At 44.5% G+C, this 23,240-nt stretch overlaps 1 protein-coding gene across 2 annotated transcripts; it reads left to right on the forward strand.

Annotated features, from left to right (window-relative positions):
- The first annotated feature begins 3,313 nt into the window (after positions 1–3,313).
- On the forward strand, positions 3,314–11,664 carry TSN (translin). Of its 2 annotated transcripts, XM_059927675.1 has the most exons (6): positions 3,318–3,542; positions 4,721–4,814; positions 5,784–5,880; positions 7,544–7,659; positions 8,964–9,043; positions 9,684–11,664. In XM_059927675.1, the coding sequence occupies exons 1-6, from the start codon at positions 3,477–3,479 to the stop codon at positions 9,915–9,917; spliced, it is 687 nt and encodes a 228-aa protein (XP_059783658.1). In that variant the 5' UTR covers positions 3,318–3,476; the 3' UTR covers positions 9,918–11,664. The 2 variants fall into 2 exon arrangements, with proteins under 2 accessions (XP_059783659.1, XP_059783658.1); XM_059927676.1 differs by lacking the exon at positions 8,964–9,043 and having other exon boundaries at positions 3,314–3,542; positions 9,684–9,907.
- Positions 11,665–23,240: the final 11,576 nt, after the last annotated feature.

Genomic DNA, 23,240 nt, shown 5'->3' on the forward strand with positions numbered 1-23,240 from the left:
AAAGCTGGGTGGACTGCCGGGGGGATGGGGGTGGGGAGAGTGGAGAGTGGGGCCTGCCTAGAGGGTCCAGGTTCCCTCTGAAAACCCATGGACTGACTCACCAATGCCCTCCTTCATCCCAGGCTCCTTTCCTGCCTTCAGTGGGGCTGTGGGTCATGGTGTCCTGGGTCCTGCAGTCTGAATCCTGGTGCCCTCTTCCCAGCCTGTGTTAATCATTTTGTATTTTCTGTATTTTCTGATGTTTTGACACCTTAAAAAGCTTGCTGGCAGTTTGGGGTTAGCAGGTGCAAACTATTATATCTAGAATGGATAAACAACAAGGTCCTACTGTAGAGCACAGGGAACTGTATTCAATATCCTGCAATAAACCATAATGGAAAAGAATATATATATTTATATATGTAACTGAATCACTTTGCTATACACCAAAAACTAACGCAACATTGTAAATCAACTACACTTAAATAAAGAAAAAAAAATCTCGCTGGCTGCAGAGAGACTGTCCCTCCCAGTGCTAGCCAATTGTTAGAGACAGCAAAGGGCTTGGCCTGGAGCATCTCCTTACCCGACTCTCACACACCAAGCCAATATGTCCCCTCCCCTAAATCATGCCAAGGCGAGGTACCAGGCAACTTGAGACCACTCCTATAGCCTGAAGTCCACCAGAAGTATTCAAATTGGCCAGTCTTGAGCTAATCACCCTGCCCTGCCCTGCCTTGCCTTTCCCATGGACACAGGGACACAGGCTCTGGCTTGGCTTTCCCTCTCTCCTGCTTCTGCTTCCTGACCAAACCTGGTGCTTCCCTGTGTGGCCCTGCCTGGCACGGTGCACCCTGTCCTCTCAGGAGACGCAAGGAATAAATTCTTCTGTCAATGGCACTGGCCTCTCTAGTTGTCATTATGTCAGCTCTATAAATTAAAATCTCCTGGTTACACAGTCCAAGGCCCATCTTTTTTTTCTCTCTCTGCACTGACTCCCTAACCCCTTCTCCTGTTCTCACACTGCAGGCCACAGCTCCCAACCAGACTTCTGTTTCTCCCCTCTTGCCCTTCAAGGAACCTTGCAGACGTGCACCACCCATTACCTTGTCTGCAGTACTATTAAATAAGGTATAATTTCACCCTTAAATTAGCCCAGAATGTCTACAGTGTTAATACTCACACTGGGGAGAGGGCAGCCAAGCTGGCTCCTTCAGGCCCTGGTGGGCAGGGGAACGAAAATGAAATCAAGCTCTTTGCAGAGGGATTTGGCAAAATATGTCAAGAACTTTAAAAACAGGACTTATCAAAAGAATGATCTTATTATCATTTTTAAATTTCTAACTTTTAAAAAAAATTTTATTTTTATTTATTTATTTTTGGCTGCATTGGGTCTTCATTGCTGCGTGTGGGCTTTCTCTAGTTGCGGCGAGTGGGGGCTACTCTTCGTTGCGGTGTGCAGGCTTCTCATTGTGGTGGCTTCTCTTGTTGCGGAGCAAGGGGTCTAGGCACGTGGGCTCAGTAGTTGTGGCTCGTGGGCTCTAGAGCGCAGGCTCAGTAGTTGTGGCGCATGGGCTCAGTTGCTCCGCGGTATGTGGGATCTTCCCGGACCAGGGCTGGAACCTGTGTCCCCTGCATTGGCAGGTGGATTCTTAACCACTGCGCCACCAGGGAAGTCCCTTTTGTCTTTTTCATATAGCCATTCTGACAGGTGTGAGGTGATATCTTACTGTGGTTTTGATTTGCATTTCCCTGATGATATCTTTTCATGTGCCTGTTGCCCATCTGTATATCAAAAGGAAATGATCTTACATACTGATAAGAGCTTACAAAGACTTTCATCACAATGCCATTTATAATAGAAAGAACCGAAATAGCCCATAAGGGACTGACTGGGTTAATAGACAGGACATGTCCATTCCACCAAAAAAAAAAAAAAAAAAAAAAAAATTCACATTAACAATGTCTGCATTTCAAAAATTATTTTTAAAAATGGTAAAAAAAATGAGAAAATGTTAATTTTTAAGTGATAAGGATTACTAGAATTGAATGAGAAAGATGAAAACTTTATAGTAAGATGTGTAAAAAGCATAGCAAATTCCCAAAAGAAATTTCAATATGTATATAAGATGATAATAGCATGGTGATGAAGACAACTCATTTAGATTACAGCTTCATCTTGTAATAGCTGCATATGACTTTAGGCAAGTCAATTAATCTGTTAACATAGTTACATCATTTATAAGATAAAAATAGTGTCAAATTCGCAGAAGTATAATGGAGATAAAATATGACATTTCATGTAAAGTTTTAGAATAACGTCTGGCGCAAAGCAAACAATAAGCTATCATTTAGTTGATATAAGTAATCATTCAAATTCATATGGAGTGTATCCTACACACACATACACATTTGTATTTGTAGGGTAGATGTATGGAATAACTGCAAGGCTAAACAAGAAATCATTACAGCGCTTGCCTCAAGGAAGGGGAATGAGGGAAGGTAGTAGTTGAGAAGGAGAGAAACTTCCCACCCGGCACGCTTAAAAATTCATATAATCTAAAAAAAGGCAACACAATCCTACAGAGAAGTTAAAATTTAAAAAAAGTACACAGAGAAAAATTTCACTTTCAATCCATCCCCTTATTTACAGTCCCGCATACACTTTTATTTTTCCCGAGTATTTTTTTGCGGAGACGAATGTACTGTTCCCCTTTTTACGAAGATTGCAATCTACATTCTTTTTATGCGTACCCTTCAGTATCGAAGCATCTTCCCGCCAACTGCTGTTGGATCAAACACCATGTACAGTAGTCAGCCCTCCGTATCTGCGGTTCCGCACCGCAAATTCGACCAACCCCAGTTAGAAATATTCAAAAAAAATCCAAAGTTCCGAAAAGCAAAACTTGAATTTGCGTGCACCAGCAACTATGTACATATTATTCGCAGTGTATTTACAACTATTTACTTAATGCATTTTATTAGGTATAACAACTAATACCTAATTACAAGTAAGTAAAGTATTACAGGAGGATGTGCGTAGGCTATACTCAAATGCTACGCCATTTCGTATAAGGGACTTGAGGATCCTCAGATTTTGGCATCGTGCAGGGCTCCTAGCACCAAACACCCAACAGGACACCGGGGGGTACTTCACGAGCTAATAGCTGGCTGCCCCACACCTCTAAACCCAAGCCCCAGTCCTCAGGCCCACGTGGTCCGAGGACCCCTTCCTGGGCTGTTTACGGTGATGCCTGTCGGAAGAGCCCTGCCCAACCTTGCTATGCCTTCCGGGCAGCGCCTCAGGCAGAGCGGCGGACAGCCCGGCCTCCTGCGCGCCGTGGGCCTGGGAGGACCTCAGCGACAGCCCCAGCGCAGGGCCCGGTGGACGCGGCCGCGGCGGTGGCGGGCGTTGTGACTGACGGCGCCGGTTGTCTCCCGAACGCACTCGGCTGGCCACCCTCGCCGCCGTGGCTGACACTTGTGCGGCCGGCGCCATGTCTGTGAGCGAGATCTTCGTGGAGCTGCAGGGCTTTTTGGCTGCCGAGCAGGACATCCGAGAGGCGAGACCCCTCTCTCCCCATCCCCTTTCCCTCTCCTTGCTTAGCTGGGCCGCGACGCCCGGCCCTCCTCCGTCGCTCAGATTCGAGTGGTGGGGAAGCCTCCGGGGGTGGGTTGCTCCCCGTCTTGTTTCGGGTCAGGGCACTTCCCTCCCCCGGCCCCCGATTCTGCTGCCAGGTCCTGGTCCCCTGTGTTCGGGGCTCGGTTCCTTGGCATCACCTACCTCATTTGGGTGTCAGTTTTCCTCCTTTTTAGCGTATGTTTATGTCGAAGCCTCAGTTAGCGCTTGGGACTCAGACGACACGTGTTTGTTGTGTTTGTTTATTGGTGTGTTAAAAGCACGTGTGCCCTTCTCTTTAAAACTCTCCTATGGCTTCTCATTCCACGTAGAATAAAACTCCAGACTCTACTGTGGCCCACAGGTCTCTCTCTCCAGTCTCATTTTACGCCTTTTTCCGTTGTGTGTTATGCTCAGTTTACCTCCCTTTTATTCCTCTAGTTCCCCAAATAGCTTCCTGCCTCAGGAGTTTTGCATGTACTGCTTGCTTTTCCCGGAATGCGCTACTTTCCCACTCTTTTCCTGGTTATTTCGTGTTCACCTCCTTGACGTCAAAATATAAATAATTTTTTACTCTGTTATGTTTACTTCTAGTAGTGCATTACCATTAAAAAAAATTGTGTGATGGTTATTTTTTAAACGCCTCCCCCGTTATACTCTAAAGGAAGGAAGGGACTGTCTGCTTGGTTCCCCAGTAGTTACACAGTGCCTAAGAATGTGCTCAGTGAATATTTGCAAAATGAATGAATGAAAAATACCCGATCCTTGTATTGCGTTTCATTCTTCTCTTGTTAGTTTACGTGTGGGTGCCTCATCTCCTTTAGTGTTGCAGTGGGATATTTTGGGTGAGTGGGTGGCAATTAGCCTTTGAAGTTTATATCAGGAATCTAAGGCTTTTTAGTGTCTTCCTGAAGGTCTCACAGAGGAAGTAAGTGGAAAAGTCAGAATTCAAATCTGGATATTTTGTGCACCATTCATGTCCTTGTAAAGTTTGCTAGTGTTTTGAATATATGTGAAGGTGTCATAGATCAAATATGCTATTTAGTATATTTGGTTTGAGGCTATGATAATATAATGATTATGTTGGATTTATTTGATATTTTCATCTTTAATTTTTTCTAGGAAATCCGAAAAGTTGTGCAGAGTTTGGAACAAACAGCTCGAGAGATTTTAACTCTACTGCAAGGGGTCCATCAGGGTGCTGGGTTTCAGGACAGTAAGTTCTTTGTTTTGATTTTGAAGGTTTTTATCCAATTTATTGATCTCTCATTTAAAGAGTTAATTTACATCCAGAAGACATATCAAATCTGTATTATTTACTCTGAAAAATGTCTCTCATGCTTTATGGTGAGTAAAAATTGGTGAAGTGGGTGAGCTGATCATTTTACAGGTTTCCAGAATTCTGTGTATTTTGGTTGATTTTCTGCTTTCATGTAGGTTGAAATAGGAATGTCTTCTCCTGTGATAGAGTTATACTGATGATAATTGTGGTAGTTTCATAGCTCTCTTGTGTATCTAGCAACTTTTATTTGGTTCTTTTTCTTAAACCCAGTCTTTCAGTCATTGAAAATAATTTAATATGCATTTGTAGATAATGAAATGGCCAGTGTAAAATGTTGTCAATGTGTTTACAGTCAGCTCTTGTTTGGGTATCAAGTACGAGAAGTTTAGACATGGAACTTCCATTGTAAGATGTAGTGAGCACAACTGAAAGAGCTGAAATATAGTTTCAGATAGATAATGATATAATGATGTAATTAACAGGTGTCAGGGACCAGTCATTTTTCTAGGTGATACAGAGTTGGTCAGCCTGATTGAGAATAATTATAAAGCTGCCTTTTGACCAAATATGGGAGCTAGAAGCAGCCCAATTTTAGGCATCCTTTGGGGACTGACTAGGAAAGGCAGCTTAAAGGTGAGGTTATTTATGACAGTTTACCAGTATGTTTCCCAACATATTCCCTTTTAGCAATTTTTTGTTTGTTTATTTTTTTTAGTAGGGAAGCTAGATATGAAATTTTAAGAGCCAGCTTGAAAGCAGAGATGCATACCCTACATTTGGTCATGAGATTTAAAAAAAAAATTGATTTATTTCCAGGTAGACTACATAGATTGTTAAGCAAGAACTGTATTTGAAATTTGCTAAGTCTGTCATTATTATGTTTGATTATCTTTTTGTGATCAGTTCCAAAGAGGTGTTTGAAAGCTCGAGAACATTTTGGTACAGTAAAAACACATCTGACGTCTTTGAAGACCAAGTTTCCTGCTGAGCAGTATTACAGGTTTGTAAGACAACTAGCATCTTTTATAACGTTAAGTAAAAAAAGGCAAGAGAAAAATTATACGTACTAAATGATTGCTTCGGTAAAAATCCCTCTACTTAGAAGAAGCAACAGAAAGGAAAAGGAACTGTTAATAGTGGTGGTATTTTAATGGTGACAAAAGTGTTGATTTTATTTTTTTCTCCCTTTTACTTTCAAAATTTTCTTAAGGAACATGTATAATTTTTGCAATGAAAAGGTAATTAAAAAGAAAATATGTATTGTGTGAAGGTCAAAATAGGGAATATCTTTTTAGTATATTCAAGTTACTTGTGAAGTTGGATGAACCCTATCTTTGCTGTTAAGGTTATGGGATTAAGTGGCAGTGTATGTGTGTGTGTATAAATACACTGAATATCGAATTTCACTGCCAAGTGACATATGTGGGTAATATCTTATGCCATATCTTGTTGAATGTACAACACTATTAATTTTAAGATACAATGTTATTTTTCATACCACTAGGGAAAAAATTTGTTGTTAATCATAATTGTGAAATGTAAATTGTACAATACATCCTGATTTCATAGATGTTAAACTGGGAAAAACTGAGTGTTGATGAAATATAGTAAATAGGAACCTAAACTTTCTACTTACGCTTGCTTTCTCACTAGAGAAGATATTCTTTTAGGACACGTTATAGGCAAGAAATAGTTAGGACGTGTATATGGGGAGTGGATAGTATAACCTCACAAGATTCTTTAAAGGTAGGGGCCGGCAAACTACTGTGGCCTTTTATATTTTATATAAATATATTTATATTTTAAAGAGTTGTTAAGAAAAAAAAAACAAATAAGAGTATGTGACAGAGACTGAAAGTGACCCACAAAGCCTCAATCACAGAAAAAGTTTGCTGACCCCTGCTGTAAGGTAATAACTGATGCTTAGAGAAGTAGGACAATAGAACTGGCAGGGTCTTTAGAGACCATGGTGTTTGGAGTTCACACACAGGCTGCCCTCTGGCTGATTTGGACCTCAGAATGTTTTGTTTGGCCTGGGTTTTGTTGAAAGATGGTTTTGAATTTGTTGCCACATTTGAAAATCAGGAGGCATAGCATAAATATCTAGGGGTTGTAAAATTTCTTATTTCTTTTTCAGGCTCCTAGCTTGGTTTAACTGCAGTATCCCAAGGTTTTAAGTTCACCTGTTTAGTAACTGCACATGGTAGTTATTTCCTATGTGTGTGAATCAGGAGTTTCTTGATACCCTGCACTCAGTTCAGAGCATAACACAGTCAGGTGCTGAGGCTGATGTACAGTTGGGGTTCTCATCAATCTTCATTCGCCCACATTTATTTTTCTCAGAGCAGTGTTATTGTATTTACTGATTAAACTTCTAAAGCACAGTTGCTCTTGTCCATAGCCTTTGGTTGTAAAGTTTTGCATTCATCAAAATTGGACCATGCTTCTCATTCATTAAAATTATAGTAAGTAGTTGTTATAAATTTGGACAGGCAAATCCAGTCCAGTGTACTTACGCTGCACCCACCTCATATACTTAAAGGTCACGTTGCTCTTACACGTTTTATAAGTTTTATTTGAAAAAAGGGCCCCACTCCTCGCGTGTCTGACCACGGCTGCCCCCGTCCTGTCTTTCTGACGCTGGTGCCTCACGCTCGCCGCAGGTTTCACGAGCACTGGAGGTTTGTGCTACAGCGCCTGGTCTTCTTGGCAGCCTTCGTCGTGTACTTGGAGTCGGAGACCCTGGTGACTCGAGAGGCGGTCACGGAGATCCTTGGCAGTGAGTGTCCGCAGGCGTGTCTACCTGCAGGGCCAGCTGAGGTTTTGGCGGGGGGGCTTTCTATTTATGGAAACAAATGAGAGCTAAATGGAAAACTGGTTACTTGGAAACAGAAAAACTAAAAATGTGTAGGGCTTCCCTGGTGGTGCAGTGGTTGAGAGTCTGCCTGCTAATGCAGGGGACACGGGTTCGAGCCCTGGTCTGGGAAGATCCCACATGCCGCGGAGCAACTGGGCCCGTGAGCCACAACTACTGAGCCTGCGCGTCTGGAGCCTGTGCTCTGCAACAAGAGCAGCCGCGATAGTGAGAGGCCCCGTGCACCGCGATGAAGAGTGGCCCCCGCTTGCCGCAACTGGAGGAAGCCCTCGCGCAGAGACGAAGACCCAACACAGCCAAAAACATAAATTAATTAATTAATAATAATTAAAGGTGCTAGCAATTTTTAAAAAAAAAATAAAAATAAAAATGTGTAGTGGCTTGCTCTTTGTACTTGGGTGTTCCTTTGAGTTTTTAAAAACGTCAAGCCTACAGAAAAAAAGAACAGTGCAGTGAACCCCTGTGTACCCCCCACTTAGATCCTCTGCTTGTTCACATTTTGGCCCATCTGCTTAGTCTCTTACTGTGTGTGCCTTGGGGGCACGTGCGAACCGTTTGAAAGTCAGGTGTAGAGACCATGACTTCTCATTTCAGTGCTTCAGCGTGCACTTCTAAAAACAAAGGTATTCTCAGACATAACTAGGTACCATTCTTGGTGGTATTATTATTATTTTTCTTTTTGGTTAAAATTTTATTTATTTATTATTTTTGGCTGCGTTGGGTCTTCATTGCTGCGCGTGGGCTTTCTCTAGTTGCGGCGAGCGGGGGCTACTCTTCATTGTGGTGCGCGGGCTTCTCACTGCGGTGGCGGAACACGGGCTCTAGGCGCAGGGGCTTAGTAGTTGCGACGCGCGGGCTTAGTTGCTCCGCGGCATGTGGGATCTTCCCGGACCAGGGCTCGAACCCATGTCCCCTGCATTGGCAGGCAGATTCTTAGCTACTGTGACACCAGGGAAGCCCTTTGGTGGTATTATATTTTGAAAGAAGAATGGAAGGAAAAATTGAATTCTGCTTGAGAGTATGAAAAATCCACAGTGCCAGGGATATGTCCACATTCAAAAGATAGTTTTGAAGGACTTGTTCCTTTTTCACTTTGAGAGAAATTACATGTGTGTGTATGTGTGTGTGTGTGTCTGTATTTTTAAAAATTTTTAGGTGTAAGTTGTATTTCCATCACGACCTTGTCTTTACTTTGTTATATTTTTTAGTTGAGCCAGATCGGGAGAAGGGATTTCATCTGGATGTAGAAGATTATCTCTCAGGAGTTCTCATTCTTGCTAGTGAACTGGTAAGAAGCTTAGTGATTTGTCATTTGCTCTTTTGATTTTTCCACTTCCTTGTCAGGTTTTTTAAATGGGTACAAAAATTCAGCAGTCTCGTTCTTTTCTAAGCCACCTGTCGGTCACAGGGTAGTCACTGACTGTGTACTGTGTGTGGTAGGCTTTGCTGGGATGGCGGTTCAGACGATGAGGTGGCCGTGCACACTTAAGTACTGTGTGCACTTTTAAAAGATGAGAATGCCTCTTCCTTTCAAAGTAGTGGTAAGGCATGCGTTCCTGGTGACTGCGTTAATTCATGTAATTGTTTGGGGGAACAATTTAACTGTATAGCTGTATAAATTATTCTTGCCTTTATCTCCTTCATCTCTCTCCTGAGAAATTATCCTATAAAAGTAATTCAAAAGAAGAGAAAAAGCTGTTATAAAGGTGTTCATTATAACCTATTCATATTTATGAAAGTTGGAGGCCACAGAAACTCCAACAAAAGGCCAATGATTTCTTAAGTTATTAAGTAAGTTAGTAAAATCAAGCAGTTGTCAAAACTGGAATTATGAGGGACAGTATGGAGAAGTTTTGCGGCCCGCGGGCCTGGTGGCCAGCCTAGGAGGAGGAGCCCTGCTGTGACGTCCCCACTTCTCTGTCCCGCAGTCGAGACTGTCGGTCAACAGCGTGACCGCCGGAGACTACTCCCGGCCCCTGCACATCTCCACCTTCATCAACGAGCTGGATTCCGGCTTCCGCCTCCTCAACCTCAAAAACGACTCCCTGCGGAAGCGCTATGACGGCCTGAAGTACGACGTGAAGAAAGTGGAGGAGGTGGTCTACGACCTCTCCATCCGAGGCTTCAACAAGGAGACGGCGGCGGCCTGTGCGGAGAAGTAGGGGCTCTCCGCGCGCCCCGCTGACCCCAGCCCGGCGCCTCTCACGGTCGTTAGGATGCCCATCGCTAAACACCGCGCTTCATTTTCTTAACCGGTTGTGTGGTGTATCAGAGTTGAAACACTTTTTTGGGGGGTGAAAGAATAGCCTTTACGAGGACAGATTTTTCTTTGTCGTTTCAGTGAATTTGCTCTGTAACTCAGTGTATTTCAGTTCTGTCAAAAAGTGTAAATGCCAACCTCTTGGTAAAGTTCTTTTCTTGCTTACCCTGATGCTGTCGATGTACTGATGGAGAGCTTTACTGTCTTGTTTGTGATTCTTCCAGGAGTGACCCTTGATGTTTTCTATATCCAAATTAGCCATCCATACCCAGGTATGCCCTGGATACCGTATAAAAATAGTTCACTCAAAAGGATGGTTGCCAAGTGAAGGACAAGTTATTTGATATTTTCCTTCCTCATTTTAAACCTTCTGAGTAAATCACATGTTGAATTTTTTTTGCAAGGGAAGTATAGCCCCAGGGTTCTCTCTCACTGCCATCAAAATATCAAAGATTAAACTGCGAAGTCAAGTTCAGCAGATTATTTGGGGACATTTTTGTATTAAGGGTTGAGTAACATCGTCTGGCTCTGCTTACCAGGTGGGGAGTAGGGGTAGCGTTTTAAAACACCTCTGTGTTCTGATGTTGCCTTAACATTCTGCTGTTGCAGCAGGGAAACATTGTGTCCACACACATCTTGAACTAACATTTCATATGATGTATTTCTGAGCTATGAAACTTTTTACCTAATAGCAAGGTAGACCGCTAGGTCTGGGAGTGTAAAGCCACTCAGCGGAGTTAATTCTCAACACCCTGACTGGTGATGTTCTGACTGAAGAATGCTGTGCTTTGTCTGGAAGTAAGAGAAAACCTTGAATTAAAAAACAAACAAACAAAAAAATTAGCTGATTTCGTCATGTTTTTTCGAGTAAGCAGTTCTCTCAGGTTGTTGATTATTCCAACAGTCAGGTTTTACAGTTTTGGGCAAGTCACACGTATCTCATTGGCACCGTCCCCCTCCCAACTTTCAGGTAGTACTTGCCATGTAATTTTGCTGTTGAAGAGGTATTATTAAAATGGTGACTTAATCCACAGCGTCTTGGAGCTCACTGAAGGGAAGGTGCCAGTGTGTCCAGAATAATAGGAGGTATTTAGAAGTGTCACCCTCTCATGCCTAATACGGGTTTGGGCTTCCTGTTTGTACAGTAGGATATTTGGCATGACCATCAGAGCTATTATCGGGCTGAGTTAAGGACTGATCAAATTTTCCATCATGCGGAAAGAAGTAGAAATGAGACATAAATTGCTACGCATAGTTGCATTTTAGAACAATTTTCTTGACAGCTCTTTCTGCAGAAAAATTTGGAAAGAAAAAAGTTAGAGTCTTAAAGTGCCTAGGATGGTCACCCCAGATGTGCAGTAATAGCACTACTTGGGCTGAGCATAAAAGGCTTTGAATTCCATGATCAGACACATGCAGGAAGTTTGATCATAGCTTTCTTTGCCTCTTTAAGTATCAGTTCTGCTTGAGAACAGTAGAGTTCTTGGCAGAAGTTGTGGATTTCACTTTTCACAAATAACGTTTTAAGTGGAGGAACACATTCTGGTTTTATACTCCATTCGGGGATGTACAAGTGTCATGTGTATGATTATTCCGTTGTGTCTGTTGCCCGCTTGTTGTAAAGCAATAAAAACAGTTTCTTTCTTTTCTTTTTTTTTCTTTTTGGTCTTTTTGTCACTTCGTGTGCTGCCGTGAGAACTCTTCTACATGGGCAGTAAGTTCTGAATGGTTTTTGAGGCTGAAGATGACTGGGGTGGTGAGCCCACACTGCTGTGTGGTACAGCAGTCAGAGGACAGCAGCCACGGAGCTGTGTACTGTAAAGCGTAGGTAATGTTGGTGTGCTCTCCCCCGGTTGGGAAATTACTGGTATTTTAACTGAAGATGTTGAGAAGCCTTGGCTCTGGTTTCGGGGCACCAAGATTGCTTTTTCCAACTTTAGAAAATCAAGCAGGTTAGAGAAAATAGAGATGACTTAGTGGATGCTTTCTTTATAGATTTATTTATGAGGAGAAGAAGAGAGCCCCGTAAATACTAGAAAGGATTTGCCCTGTCTTAAACTTGAACAATGAGTGATGCTTAAGAGAATTTTAATAAAGAACAAAAGCTCTTTTGGCTGTGTTCTGAGACCTTGACTTGAGCAAGGGGCTAAAGGGATGATTTGGATACGCACGTTGCTCCTGCCATCGTTTCATGATTGTGCGCTCAGAAGTTGTAGCTTTCTTCTTTCGTGGTCTGGACCGAACTGTTTGTCCCAGGTAGGACATCACTGTCATGCCTCACACGGGAATAAGATTCTCCCTGAGCCTGAAACAATTTCTTTTCTTAGTAGTCACTGTAATAAGCATTAAACAAATAAAAACAAACCATCCCCCTTCCCCCCATACAATAACGTTTAAGGGAGGTGAAACTGACTGGGAAGGTTGGTTGAATGAGGAAGGCGTGAAGGAGACGGAGGCATCCAGCCTAACTGTCAGGTTTCTGGTCTGGAAGCCTCAGGAGGCTTAGGTGCCGCTAGCCAACGTGAGGGCCGTAGGGGGAAACGCGTGTCTCGAGGCGGCTGGGCAGACAGTGTGCTTGCTTTTGGATGTGTGGGACTGATGGTGCTTGTGGAGCTGCTGGCCGAGGTGTCCAGCAGGACTTCGGGTGAGAGGGAAATGGGGAGTCCTCGAGAGAGCTTCGGGTAGCGTTAGCGTATGTGTGGTAGGTGAATCAGGAGATCGGGTGGGATCTCCCTGGAGGGCGTGTGGATTGAGAAGCCTCGGGGCTGAGGACAGAGCCCTGGTTACCAGCAGGGGGAGGGAGGGAGTGGAGCCACAAGGAGTGGTCAGAGAGGTTGACAGAACAGGGAGAGTGGCTCGGCACAGAAGCCAGGGGAAGAAAGCGTCTTAGGAAGGTTTATTTATTTATTTATTTTTAGAATTTATTTATTTTATTTATTTTTGGCTGCATTGGGTCTTAGTTGCAGCACGCAGGCGCTTTGTTGAGGCGTGCGGGATCTTTTGCTGTGGCACGTGAGCTTCTCTGTAGTTGTGGCGTGAGGGTTTTTCTCTTCTCTCTAGTTGTGGCACGCAGGGTCCAGGGCACGTGGGCTCTGTAGTTTGCAGCACGCAGGCTCTCTAGTTGAGGCGGGTGAGCTCAATAGTTGTGGCGCATGGGCTTATTTGCCCTGCGGCATGTGGGATCTTAGTTCCCTGACAAAGGATCGAACCCATGTCCCCTGCATTGGAAGGCGGATTCTTTACCACTGGACCGCCAAGGAAGTCCCAGGGAGGTTTTTTTAGGTGAGAGATTTAAAATGTACAATTTCAGGGCTTCCCTGGTGGCACAGAGGTTAAGAATCCACCTGCCAATGCAGGGGACACGGGTTCGAGCCCTGGTCCGGGAAGATCCCACATGCCGCAGAACAACTAAGCCCATGCACCACAACTACTGAGCCTGCGCGCCTAGAGCCCGAGCTCCGCAACAAGAGAAGCCACCGCAATGAGAAGCCCATGCACTGCACCAAAGAGCTGCCCCCACTCGCCGCAACTAGAGAAAGCCCATGCACAGCAATGAAGACCCAAGGCAGCCAAAAATAAATAAATTAAAAAAAAAAGAACTATAAAATGTACAGTTTCACAGCCTGAGTGCCTTGTGACTTTGTCAGGCGAGGCTGGGTGACGCAAAACGACATAGAGCAGGTTTTTTTCCCGCTCATCCTCCCCGACCATTTCAGGTTAGCGGGGGACCCGCCCCACGTTGGCCTCACGTAGCTGACAGAGCAGCCGCAGCTGGGCCGCTTATTAGTTCCTCCGGGAGAGTCTTGTACAGACACACGCTCTGCTTTGGAAGTGACACGTCACTTCCTCTCATCGTTCGTAGGTTAGAACTGGATGTGTGGCCCTGCTCACACCGAGGGAGCCAGGAAGTGAAATCCCACCTTGTAGGATGAGAGAGGATGGAGAGTCAGACAAACTAAGTGATGAAAATCGTGGGCACTGTCGAGTTCCTCCTGTTAGATGATTAATAGTATTTCTGGTCACAGATGAATTTCAGTGGGCTTGGAAGGGAGAAGAGGCATCCCAGGGCCCCTCGCCTGGTGGATGAGAAGAGGAGGGGTGGGTCATCTGTAGTCGTCCCCTCTGTTGTTGAAGGTCGTTTCTGGTTTAAAGGGATTCCTCTGGTGTGTGTGCATTTGTGGTCGGGTTTGTGTGTTTGAAGCCGACGTTCAATGAGCTGTTACATGTTCCAAGCACCGGGCTAAGCGTTTTCTCCAGATCATCTCATGTCATCCTCAGAACAATCTTACGAGGTAGCTACCACAGTTTTTCCCATTTTGGGCCTGGAGAATGGGCTCGCAGCGGGCAGTGCCCTGAGTTCACAGCTAGGAGGTGGAGGAGCTGGGATTCAGACACGGTTATTCTGCCTGTCTATCCACAGACACCATTTCTCTCCTGATGGCGTCACCCACTCCATAGCCTGACAAGGCAAAAATCACATCCACAAATGGTTGTGAACACAGTGTGTGTATAGGTTTGGGTTAGGTGCAACTTGTATTGAAAATCAGGACAGTACGTGGGAGACTTGGTCTTGCCCTCAAGATTAGGGTCAAGTTGCAGGGGCGAGGCTGGTGAGAAAATATATAAACAAGTAAGATTAGATACTCTGCTAATATTTGAGCACCTATTATAATTAAAAAAAACTTTAACAGATTTATTGAAATACATTTTACATATAAAATGGACCCATATCAAGTGTACAGTTCAGTGATTTGATTTACCAGGTGGTGCAAAAATCACCATAAACCAGTTTGAGAACGTTTTTATCTCCCCAAAAATCCCTGTTCCCACTCCCAGCCCCAAGCAACCACTAGTCTACTTTCCTTCTCTATAAATTTGCCTTTTCTGGATACTTCACATAAATGGGAAGATACAGTATATGGTCCCTTGTGTCTTTTCACTTAGCATAATGTTTTTAGGGTTCCTTCACGTTAGTAGCTTGTTCCTTTTTATTCCTGCATAATATTCCATTGTATGGATATTCCACGTTTTATCCATTCATCAGATGATGAAGATTTAAGTTTCTACTTTTTGGCCATTAGGAACATTCTTGTGCAAGTCTGTGTGTGAGTGGAGTGGGTATTTCCATTTCTTTTGGATAGATACCTAGAAGTCTATGGTAAAAATGGTAATTTTATGTTTAGCTTTTTAAGGAACTGCCAGTATGTTCTCCCATCAGCAATCTATGAGGATTCCCTACTCCGAGCTAAAATTCAAGATGATAGGGACTTCCCTGGCGATCCAGTCGTTAAGACTGCGCTTCCAACGCAGGGGATCCCTGGTCGGGGAACTAAGACCCCACATGCTGCACTGTGTGGCCTAAGGGGGGAAAAATATTCAAGATGATAATAGATAAGATGTCATAATAATAGTACTTAATTGCTAAATAACTTGTGAATGATTGCTGTGGGAATTTAGGAGGTATAATTGAACTGGTTCATGAAAGAGATAGGATTTAGGTAAGCCTGGAACTAGAGAAGGTGATGTTGGGTGGGCAGAATAATGGAAACCAAAGCAGAAATGTATCAGCCATTTAATGGGGGTGGGGATGTCACCGTCTGAATGGAGGGGACGGTCTGGCAAGGTTGGACTGTTACACTTGGAAAAACCTGAACCGGGACTTTGAATGGGGCATTGGAGGACGTTAGGGTGTTTTGAAGAGAGGGAGCAGCTTTGGGGTCAGCCAGCCATGGTTTTGAATCCTGGCTCTGTCATGCTACCAGTGGGGGGAGACCGAAGGCGGGGAGACCTGTGAGAGGCTCTTGCTGTCTTTGAGGTTATAAGGGTCAGTCAGCTTGGGTAGCTGATGATGAGCATGACGGGGTAAGATGCCCATGAAGTACCCTGCAGAGAAAGAATTGAGGAAAGTTGCTCACTGATTGGAGTTGGGGGCAGAGGACTGAATGTTTCTGTCTCCCCCCAGATTCGTATATTGAAGCCTAATCCCTAATTGAATGGTATTTGGAGGTGGGGCTGTGGGAGGTGATTAGGTCCTGAGGGTGGAGTTCTCATGAATGGGGAAGGAACAAAACCGTGAAAATAAGTAGAATCCTCAGACAAGAAAGTTGGGCTTGTTAGTTACGTCCTTTGTCATTTTCCCCCTTATTTACCCTGTCCCTTACAGCAGTTACTGTGATCGTCTGGTGTCATTTAATATTAATTAACATTTACCCATAGCCATCTGCCCTGGCTAGAGGCCTGCATTCCTCCATTTCAGCTGTGTGTTTTGGTGACAGAACGCTGGCCTTGCAGTCTAGATGTGCCAGCTGGACCTGCCAGCCAGCTCTGGCCAGAGGTCAGGAGAGACTCGCCTTCAGCCTCCTCTGCGGCGTCCCTGTGATGAACGTTTTGCTCACCCTGACCTTAAAGTGAAGCCAGAGTTTTTTCATTCCCATATTTTGGGAAATACAAAGGGTACGGTGTTTGTTTTTGCTTTCTGGGGGAAGACTGCAAGATGGTTTAAATCGTTCAGGGGTTGTTTGGGGAGCAGTCTGTGGCTTGGGCCCTTCTACTTTAATCAGAAGCTATTTAATTAGACCTAGAGTTGACACAATTAAGACAAAGACCCATAGTCAGTATTAAAAAAGACTAAGATCAATCAACTTTAAGGCTTCATAGTTTTGCATCAAAAGTTAACCTTCAAATCCCCAAAAGGAAGAAGAGGATCAGAGGGATGGACCCAGGCTCTCTTCAACGGTGCCCAGCAGAGGTTGGCCGTCAGTCTTCTGGGACTGGTCCTGGAGGTGGGCATCAGTTGGGGGGTAGCAGGGCTGCTGGCTGGGAGGTTTGTGAGGCTGGTGAGCCTTTCCACACCTAACCTGCAGGGCCCCACCCCATCAAGGACAAGGCCACGCCTTCATCTTGCTTAACAGAACTGGCCACATGGGCACCTGGGTCACTGGCTGTGGCCTGCCTTGTGTCACCAAGCAGCTCCAACCCTGCCTTAAACTGGAAACAGTCTGGCATAATGAGTACTTCCCAAATACCCTCACTGGAGAAAGACAAAGAAAAGGGAATAGGACTGGCCTGAGCATTCTTTGAGCTGATTCCAGAAGCACTTTGACTTTAATCCTCGTTTATTTTATACCCACTGGCAGGAGAGAATAGATCATATTGCCTGGTGTGCAATCAAAGGTGTGACAGGGGTTATGTAAACACTTTGAGGAATATGTCAATGTGCAGACCATTGCTTTTTAATATGTTTTGTATATTTTGCCCTTTTTTGACTTGTGTTCCTTCTGTGATTATAAAAGAAATATGTAATCAATTGTTGAAAATTGGGAAATTACAAAAAATTCTTAAAGATGCATGTATATTTTTTGCATTGTTGGTTTTATCCTAAATGTATCACTGGCTTTTTTGGTTTTTTGGTTTTGGTTTTTGGCCACACTGCGCGGCTTGTGGGATCTTCGTTTCTCGACCAGGGATTGAACCCCGGGCCACGGCAGTGAAAGTGCCGAGCCCTAACCACTGGACTGCCAGGGAACTCCCTCACTGGCTTTTTAAAAACTTTATTTTGGGGGGCTTCCCTGGTGGCGCAGTGGTTGAGAATCTGCCTGCCAATGCAGGGGACACGGGTTCGAGCCCCGGTCTGGGAAGATCCCACGTGCCGCGGAGCAACTGGTCCCGTGAGCCACGATTACTGAGCCTGCGCGTCTGGAGCCTGTGCTCTGCAACAAGAGAGGCCGCGATAGTGAGAGGCCCGCGCACCGCGATGAAGAGTGGCCCCCGCTTGCCGCAACTAGAGAAAGCCCTCGCACAGAAACGAAGACCCAACACAGCCATAAATAAATAAATAAATAAATTTAAAAAACTTTAGTTTGAGATAACTGTGAATTCTACTCTTAACTTTTGATCAGAAGTATTATCCTTTAGCTAACCACTCGTGCGAATGTCCGTTCTCTTTCCTGAACTCCTTCCACAAAGGTGCGATGGATAAGTTGGTCTCCAGTTCTCAGCAAACTCCGTGGAGACGCTCCGGTTCTACAGTTAAGCTGCTTCTGTCCTTCAGCAGCACGTTTTACATTTGCCTCTTTTGTACAAAGCTGGCGTTATTGAAACACATACTGTAATCGGATATTCCTGTGAAATTAGAAAAAAACACGTATGTCCCTTTCTGCTTTGTCAAAGTGTTTTTACGTTCGTCACATCGTCTGACTTTTGCTGCTGTCCTGTGGCACGTTCTCTGTGACCCCTCAGGAAGCTGTGGCCCAGACAAATGAAGGAGGAGGTTTTCCTGGGGGTTTCACTTCCTTTCTTCCGTAGCCTGTATTCTCTCCGCTGTCACTCACTTGCAAACTCGTCTGCTTTCCTCTAGACTTGAATTATGATTACCACATTGACACCTCAGCACCAAGGGTTCAGAAGTGATCTTGTGCTGCTTTGGAAGACAGTCTGGCAGTTCCTCAAAGAGTTAGACATAGAGTTACCATGTGACCCAGCAATTCCACCCCCAGGTGTGTACTTGGAAGGTGAAGACATATTCATACAAAGACTTGTACATGATTGCTATAGCATTAATCATAATAGCCAAAGAGTGGAAACAGTCTAACTGTCCATGGATAGTAATGGATAACAAAACGTTATCCATTCATTAGTTGATGGACAGTTAGATTGGATAACAATGGATAACAAAATGTTACATCCACACAATGGAATATTACTTGGCAGTAAAAAGGAACAAAGTACAGATACAAGCTACAGCATGGGTGAACCTTGAAAACATGCTAAGTGAAACAAGCCAGTCACAAAAGACCACACACTATAATGATTCCATTTAGTATAGGGAACTCTCTAGTGACAAAGTGGATTCGTGGTTGCCATGGGTGGGGGGGAGGGGAGAATGGGCATGGAGGTTCTTTTTGGGGTGATGGTTGTATAACTTTGTGAATTTACCAAGAAGCAGTGAACTGTACGCTTTAAAAGGGTGAATTTTATCGGGTGCAAATTAGACCTTCATAAGCAACCAGACCTGATCTTGCCGTCTACCTGGCCAGTTTGCCCACCGTGGTTTCTCTGTCTCTGTCGGGGGGTCCTGTGGGGAGAAGCACCCATTGCCTGCCAGGCTCCGTGCGGGGGGTGCACGAGGTGTTTCATCTCCTCTCCATTTCTAGATGAAGAAACAAGTGTGGAGCACAGAGCCAGGCTGTGGCTCAGACCCCGCTCAGCCGACCAGCCCCCAGCCCTTCCCGTGCTTCCCACTGCCTCAGCCTTGAGGCCCCTTTTCCCCGGCCTCTCCACTCTCCACCTGTTCCTAGTAGGGTCTACCTCCTAGATGCCTTGTAGGCCTTTTTTTGACTTCCAGCTGACTCTGCCACTTTCCTAGATCGGAATGCCATCACCTGTCGCCAGGCCTGTCCCCAAAGCTTGTTGGTCCCCTGCTTCCAAACTGTCATTCCTCTAATCTGTCCGATATTCTGCTGCCTTGGTATCGTCTTGAAGTCTGATTCTGGTCACTTGCCTGCTCTAAAGCCCTCAGTGACTGCCTGTGTCCTGATGGATTAAGTGGACGCCGCTTAGGCTGCATCGGAGCCGTTTTTCTTTTCTTTTAAATTTATTTATTTGTTTGTTTATTTAATTTTCGGCTGCATTGGGTCTTTGTTGCTGTGCGCAGGCTTTCTCCAGTTGTGGCGAGCGGGGGCTGTTCTTCATTGCGGTGCATGGGCTTCTCATTGCAGTGGCTTCTCTTGTTGTGGAGCACGGCCTCCAGGCGCGCCGGCTTTGGTAGTTGTGGCTCTGCGGGCTTCAGTAGTTGTGGCTCACGGGCTCTAGAGTGCAGGCTCAGTAATTGTGGCTCACGGGCTTAGTTGCTCCGCGGCATGTGGGATCTTCCCGGACCAGGGCTCGAACCCGCGACCCCTGCATTGGCAGGTGGATCCTTAACCACTGCGCCACCAGGGAAGCCCCTGCATCGGAGGCTTTGATGATAGTGCAGCCCTTCCTTCTCGCCCACTCCCCGCTGCGTATTCCCTGAACACTGCTCTCTGTGCTTCTCGGAGCTTGGCCGTAGCAGGTTGGAATTCACAAAATGCTCTACTGACCACTCCGGTGAGAAGCACACCTCTACACTCTAAGGGGAAATGTTCAGAGGCCCCCAGGGCTACTCAAATCTGTGAATAACCAAAGAGCAGCGGTTTGCTGGGGGCCCAGGGGAGACTGGGCAAGGTCTGGAAACGTTTTTTGGTCGTCACAGCTGGGAGAAGGAAGTGCCACCGGCATCTAGTGGGTAGAAGCCAGGCATGCTGCTAAACGTCCTACAATGCACAGGGCAGCCCCTGAAACCAAAAATTATCCAGCCCTGAAGGTCTGTAGTGCCGAGGTTGAGGAACTATGTGCAAAAGCATTCTACTCTCGAAATGTGGGCAAGAATAAATGAAAATACTGACTTCAGATGTCAGTTTAGTAATGAAAATTCATTGGATTACTGCTTATTTAGTAATGAAAATTCCTGCGTATCCATGATGAAAGCATCCAGGAAGACCATATTGAGATGCGGAGCTGAGCAGAGGATGAGCTCCGTCACCAGCCGAGTGGTCCACACAGAAGGGTCCACATGCAGGCTCACCTGCAGGCCCTGCCCCCAGCACCAGGGCTCACTGGCACAGCTTGGATGACGCTGAGATCGCGCTGTACCCGCCCCTCTGCTTGTCTGCATTACCCCTCCATCTGACTGCTTTGCGGGCAGACTTGTGTCTTGCTCATCATTGAATGCCAGCGTCTTGCACTAGTGCCTGGCATGGAAAAGAGGCTCAACAGATATTTTTCGATTGAATGAATACATGAAGTACATCATTCAAATTTTATCTCAGCAAAGGGAAAAGAGTGTTATCCTTTGTGGACTTTTTTAGTCTTCGGAGAATAGATAAAATAGGAGGCTGACCCCTCAAATGTCAAAAGCCTTTCCGTAAGCACAGAGAATAGAATCTAATACTGGTCTGGCTTATTGGGACCCTGATTTCTTGCTTCTCCCCCTCCTCTCAGCCTCTCGTTATACTGTGGTTACAGTGGGCTGTAGCCTCTGTAGGAAGTTGGCTGGGAAGGGGCTGCAGAGGAGACCCTAGGGAGGAGCTGAGGGGTCCTGTGCCCCCAGAAAAGATGGGTAGGGGCTCCCCTGGTGGCGCAGTGGTTAAGAATCCGCCTGCCAAGGCAGGGGACACGGGTTCGAGACCTGGTCTGGGGGGATCCCGCATGCTGCGGAGCTACTAAGCCAGGGCACCACAACTACTGAGCCAGTGTGCTGCAACTACTGAAGCCTGCATGCCTAGAGCCCGTGCTCCGCAACAAGAGAAGCCACCACAGTGAGAAGCCCGCGCACGGCAACAAAGAGTAGACCCCGCTCACCGCAACTAGAGAAAGCCCACGCGTAGCAACGAAGACCCAACACAGCCACACAAAAGAAAGAAAATAAAAGAAAAAAAAAGAAAATAAAATGATGGGTGGCAGATTCAGATCAGGGGTTGTGGCCATTTCAGTGTCTAGATGGAGTCAACCATGGCCCTGCACTAGGGCATTGGGAAGAAATCATTCATATGCACTGGGGAGAGACTTGGAGAGAAGAATGGGGGTGAGGCTTGACTGATATATCATCAGACTGCTTATTTATTTATTTATAATTTTAATGTTTTATTTAACCTAATATATAAAAAATTATTTCAACAGAAAATCAAAATAACAATTATTAACAAAATATTTTACATCTTTTTTTTCATATCGTACCTCAGACTGCTTATTTATATTGGACAACTTGGAGCTGTCTTCGCTCCCACTAATTGGGAAACTGATAGGAAAAATCTGCATAAATGTTGTTCAAAGATTATTGATACCTTTGACATTTTGGGGTGGCTTTCTTCCTGGGTATGTCCTGCAGGTTGGGCACCTGGTAACTCATGATTAGTTAGAAGCCTTTAGATGCAAGAATGATAACAAATAGCATATGATTTCACTCATATGTAGAATATAAAAAACTAATAAACAAACAAAAACTCCCAAATAAGTGAACAAACCAAACCAAACAAAAACAAACACGTAGATACAGAGAACAGAGTCGTGGTTGAGGAGTGGGGGGAAAGGTTGAGGGCAGCGAAATGGGGAAAAGGGTCAACTGTATGTTGATGGATGGAAACTAAATTTTCGGTCGTGAGCACACTGTAGGGTGTACAGAAGTAGAAATATAACGTTGTAAACATGAAACGTATAATGTTATAAATCAGTGTAACCTCAACTGAAAACAAAAGAATTATAAACCCTGGAAAAAAAGGAATTTATTGGAAATGTGAATATATGGAACAGCTTGTAGAAGCTATACAAAAGCTTATGGACTGCAAATTCTTTTTATTTATTTATTTATTTAACTGAAGTATAGTTGATTTACAGTGTTGTGTTAGTTTCTATTGTACAGCTAAGTGATTCAGTTATGCATATATATACATTCTTTTTCATATTCTTTTCCATTATGATTTATCACAGGATATTGACTGTAGTTCCCTGTGCTCTACAGTAGGACCTTGTTGTGTATCCATTCTATATATTACAGTTTGCATCTGCTAACCCCAAACTCCCAATCCATCCCCCCCCAGCCCCTCCCCCTTGGCAATCACAAGACTTTTCTCTATGTCTGTGAGTCTGTTTCTGTTTCGTAGATAAGTTCATTTGTGTCATATTTTAGATTCCACGTATAAGTGATATCATATGGTATTTGTCTTTCTCTTTCTGACTTACTTCACTTAGTATGATCATCTTTAGGTCGATCCATGTTGCTGCAAATGGCATTATTTCATTCTTTTTTTTATGGCTGAATATACTCCACTGTATATATGTACCACATCTTCTTTATCCATTCGTCTGTCGATGGACATTTAGGTTGTTTCCACATCTTGGCTATTGTGAATATGCACTTCTTTTTTTTTTTATTGTGGTTAAATGTACATAACAAAATTTACCATTTTAACCATTTTTAAATATACAGTTCTGTGGCATTAAATATATTTACATTATTATACAACCGTCATGACCATCATTTCTGGAACTTTTCCATCTTCCTCAACTGAAACTCTGTCCCCATTAAACACCAACTCCCCGTTCCTTCTCCCCACAACGTCTGGCACGCACCCTTCTACTTTCTCTCTATGAATTTTGCTATTCTAGGTACCTCATATAAATGGAATCATACAACAATCCAACAGTGATT

The sequence above is a fragment of the Balaenoptera ricei genome, chromosome 7 (assembly GCF_028023285.1).
Source record: "Balaenoptera ricei isolate mBalRic1 chromosome 7, mBalRic1.hap2, whole genome shotgun sequence".
Classification (NCBI taxonomy): domain Eukaryota; kingdom Metazoa; phylum Chordata; class Mammalia; order Artiodactyla; family Balaenopteridae; genus Balaenoptera; species Balaenoptera ricei.

Excerpts from the sequence above, each read along its gene's own strand:
- TSN (XM_059927675.1), top strand. The coding sequence starts at position 3,477 with ATGTCTGTGAGCGAGATCTTCGTGGAGCTGCAGGGCTTTTTGGCTGCC. Across the intron at positions 3,543-4,720 it reads CCGAGCAGGACATCCGAGAG|GAAATCCGAAAAGTTGTGCA; the intron begins GCGAGACCCCTC and ends AATTTTTTCTAG. Across the intron at positions 9,044-9,683 it reads TCATTCTTGCTAGTGAACTG|TCGAGACTGTCGGTCAACAG; the intron begins GTAAGAAGCTTA and ends TCTGTCCCGCAG.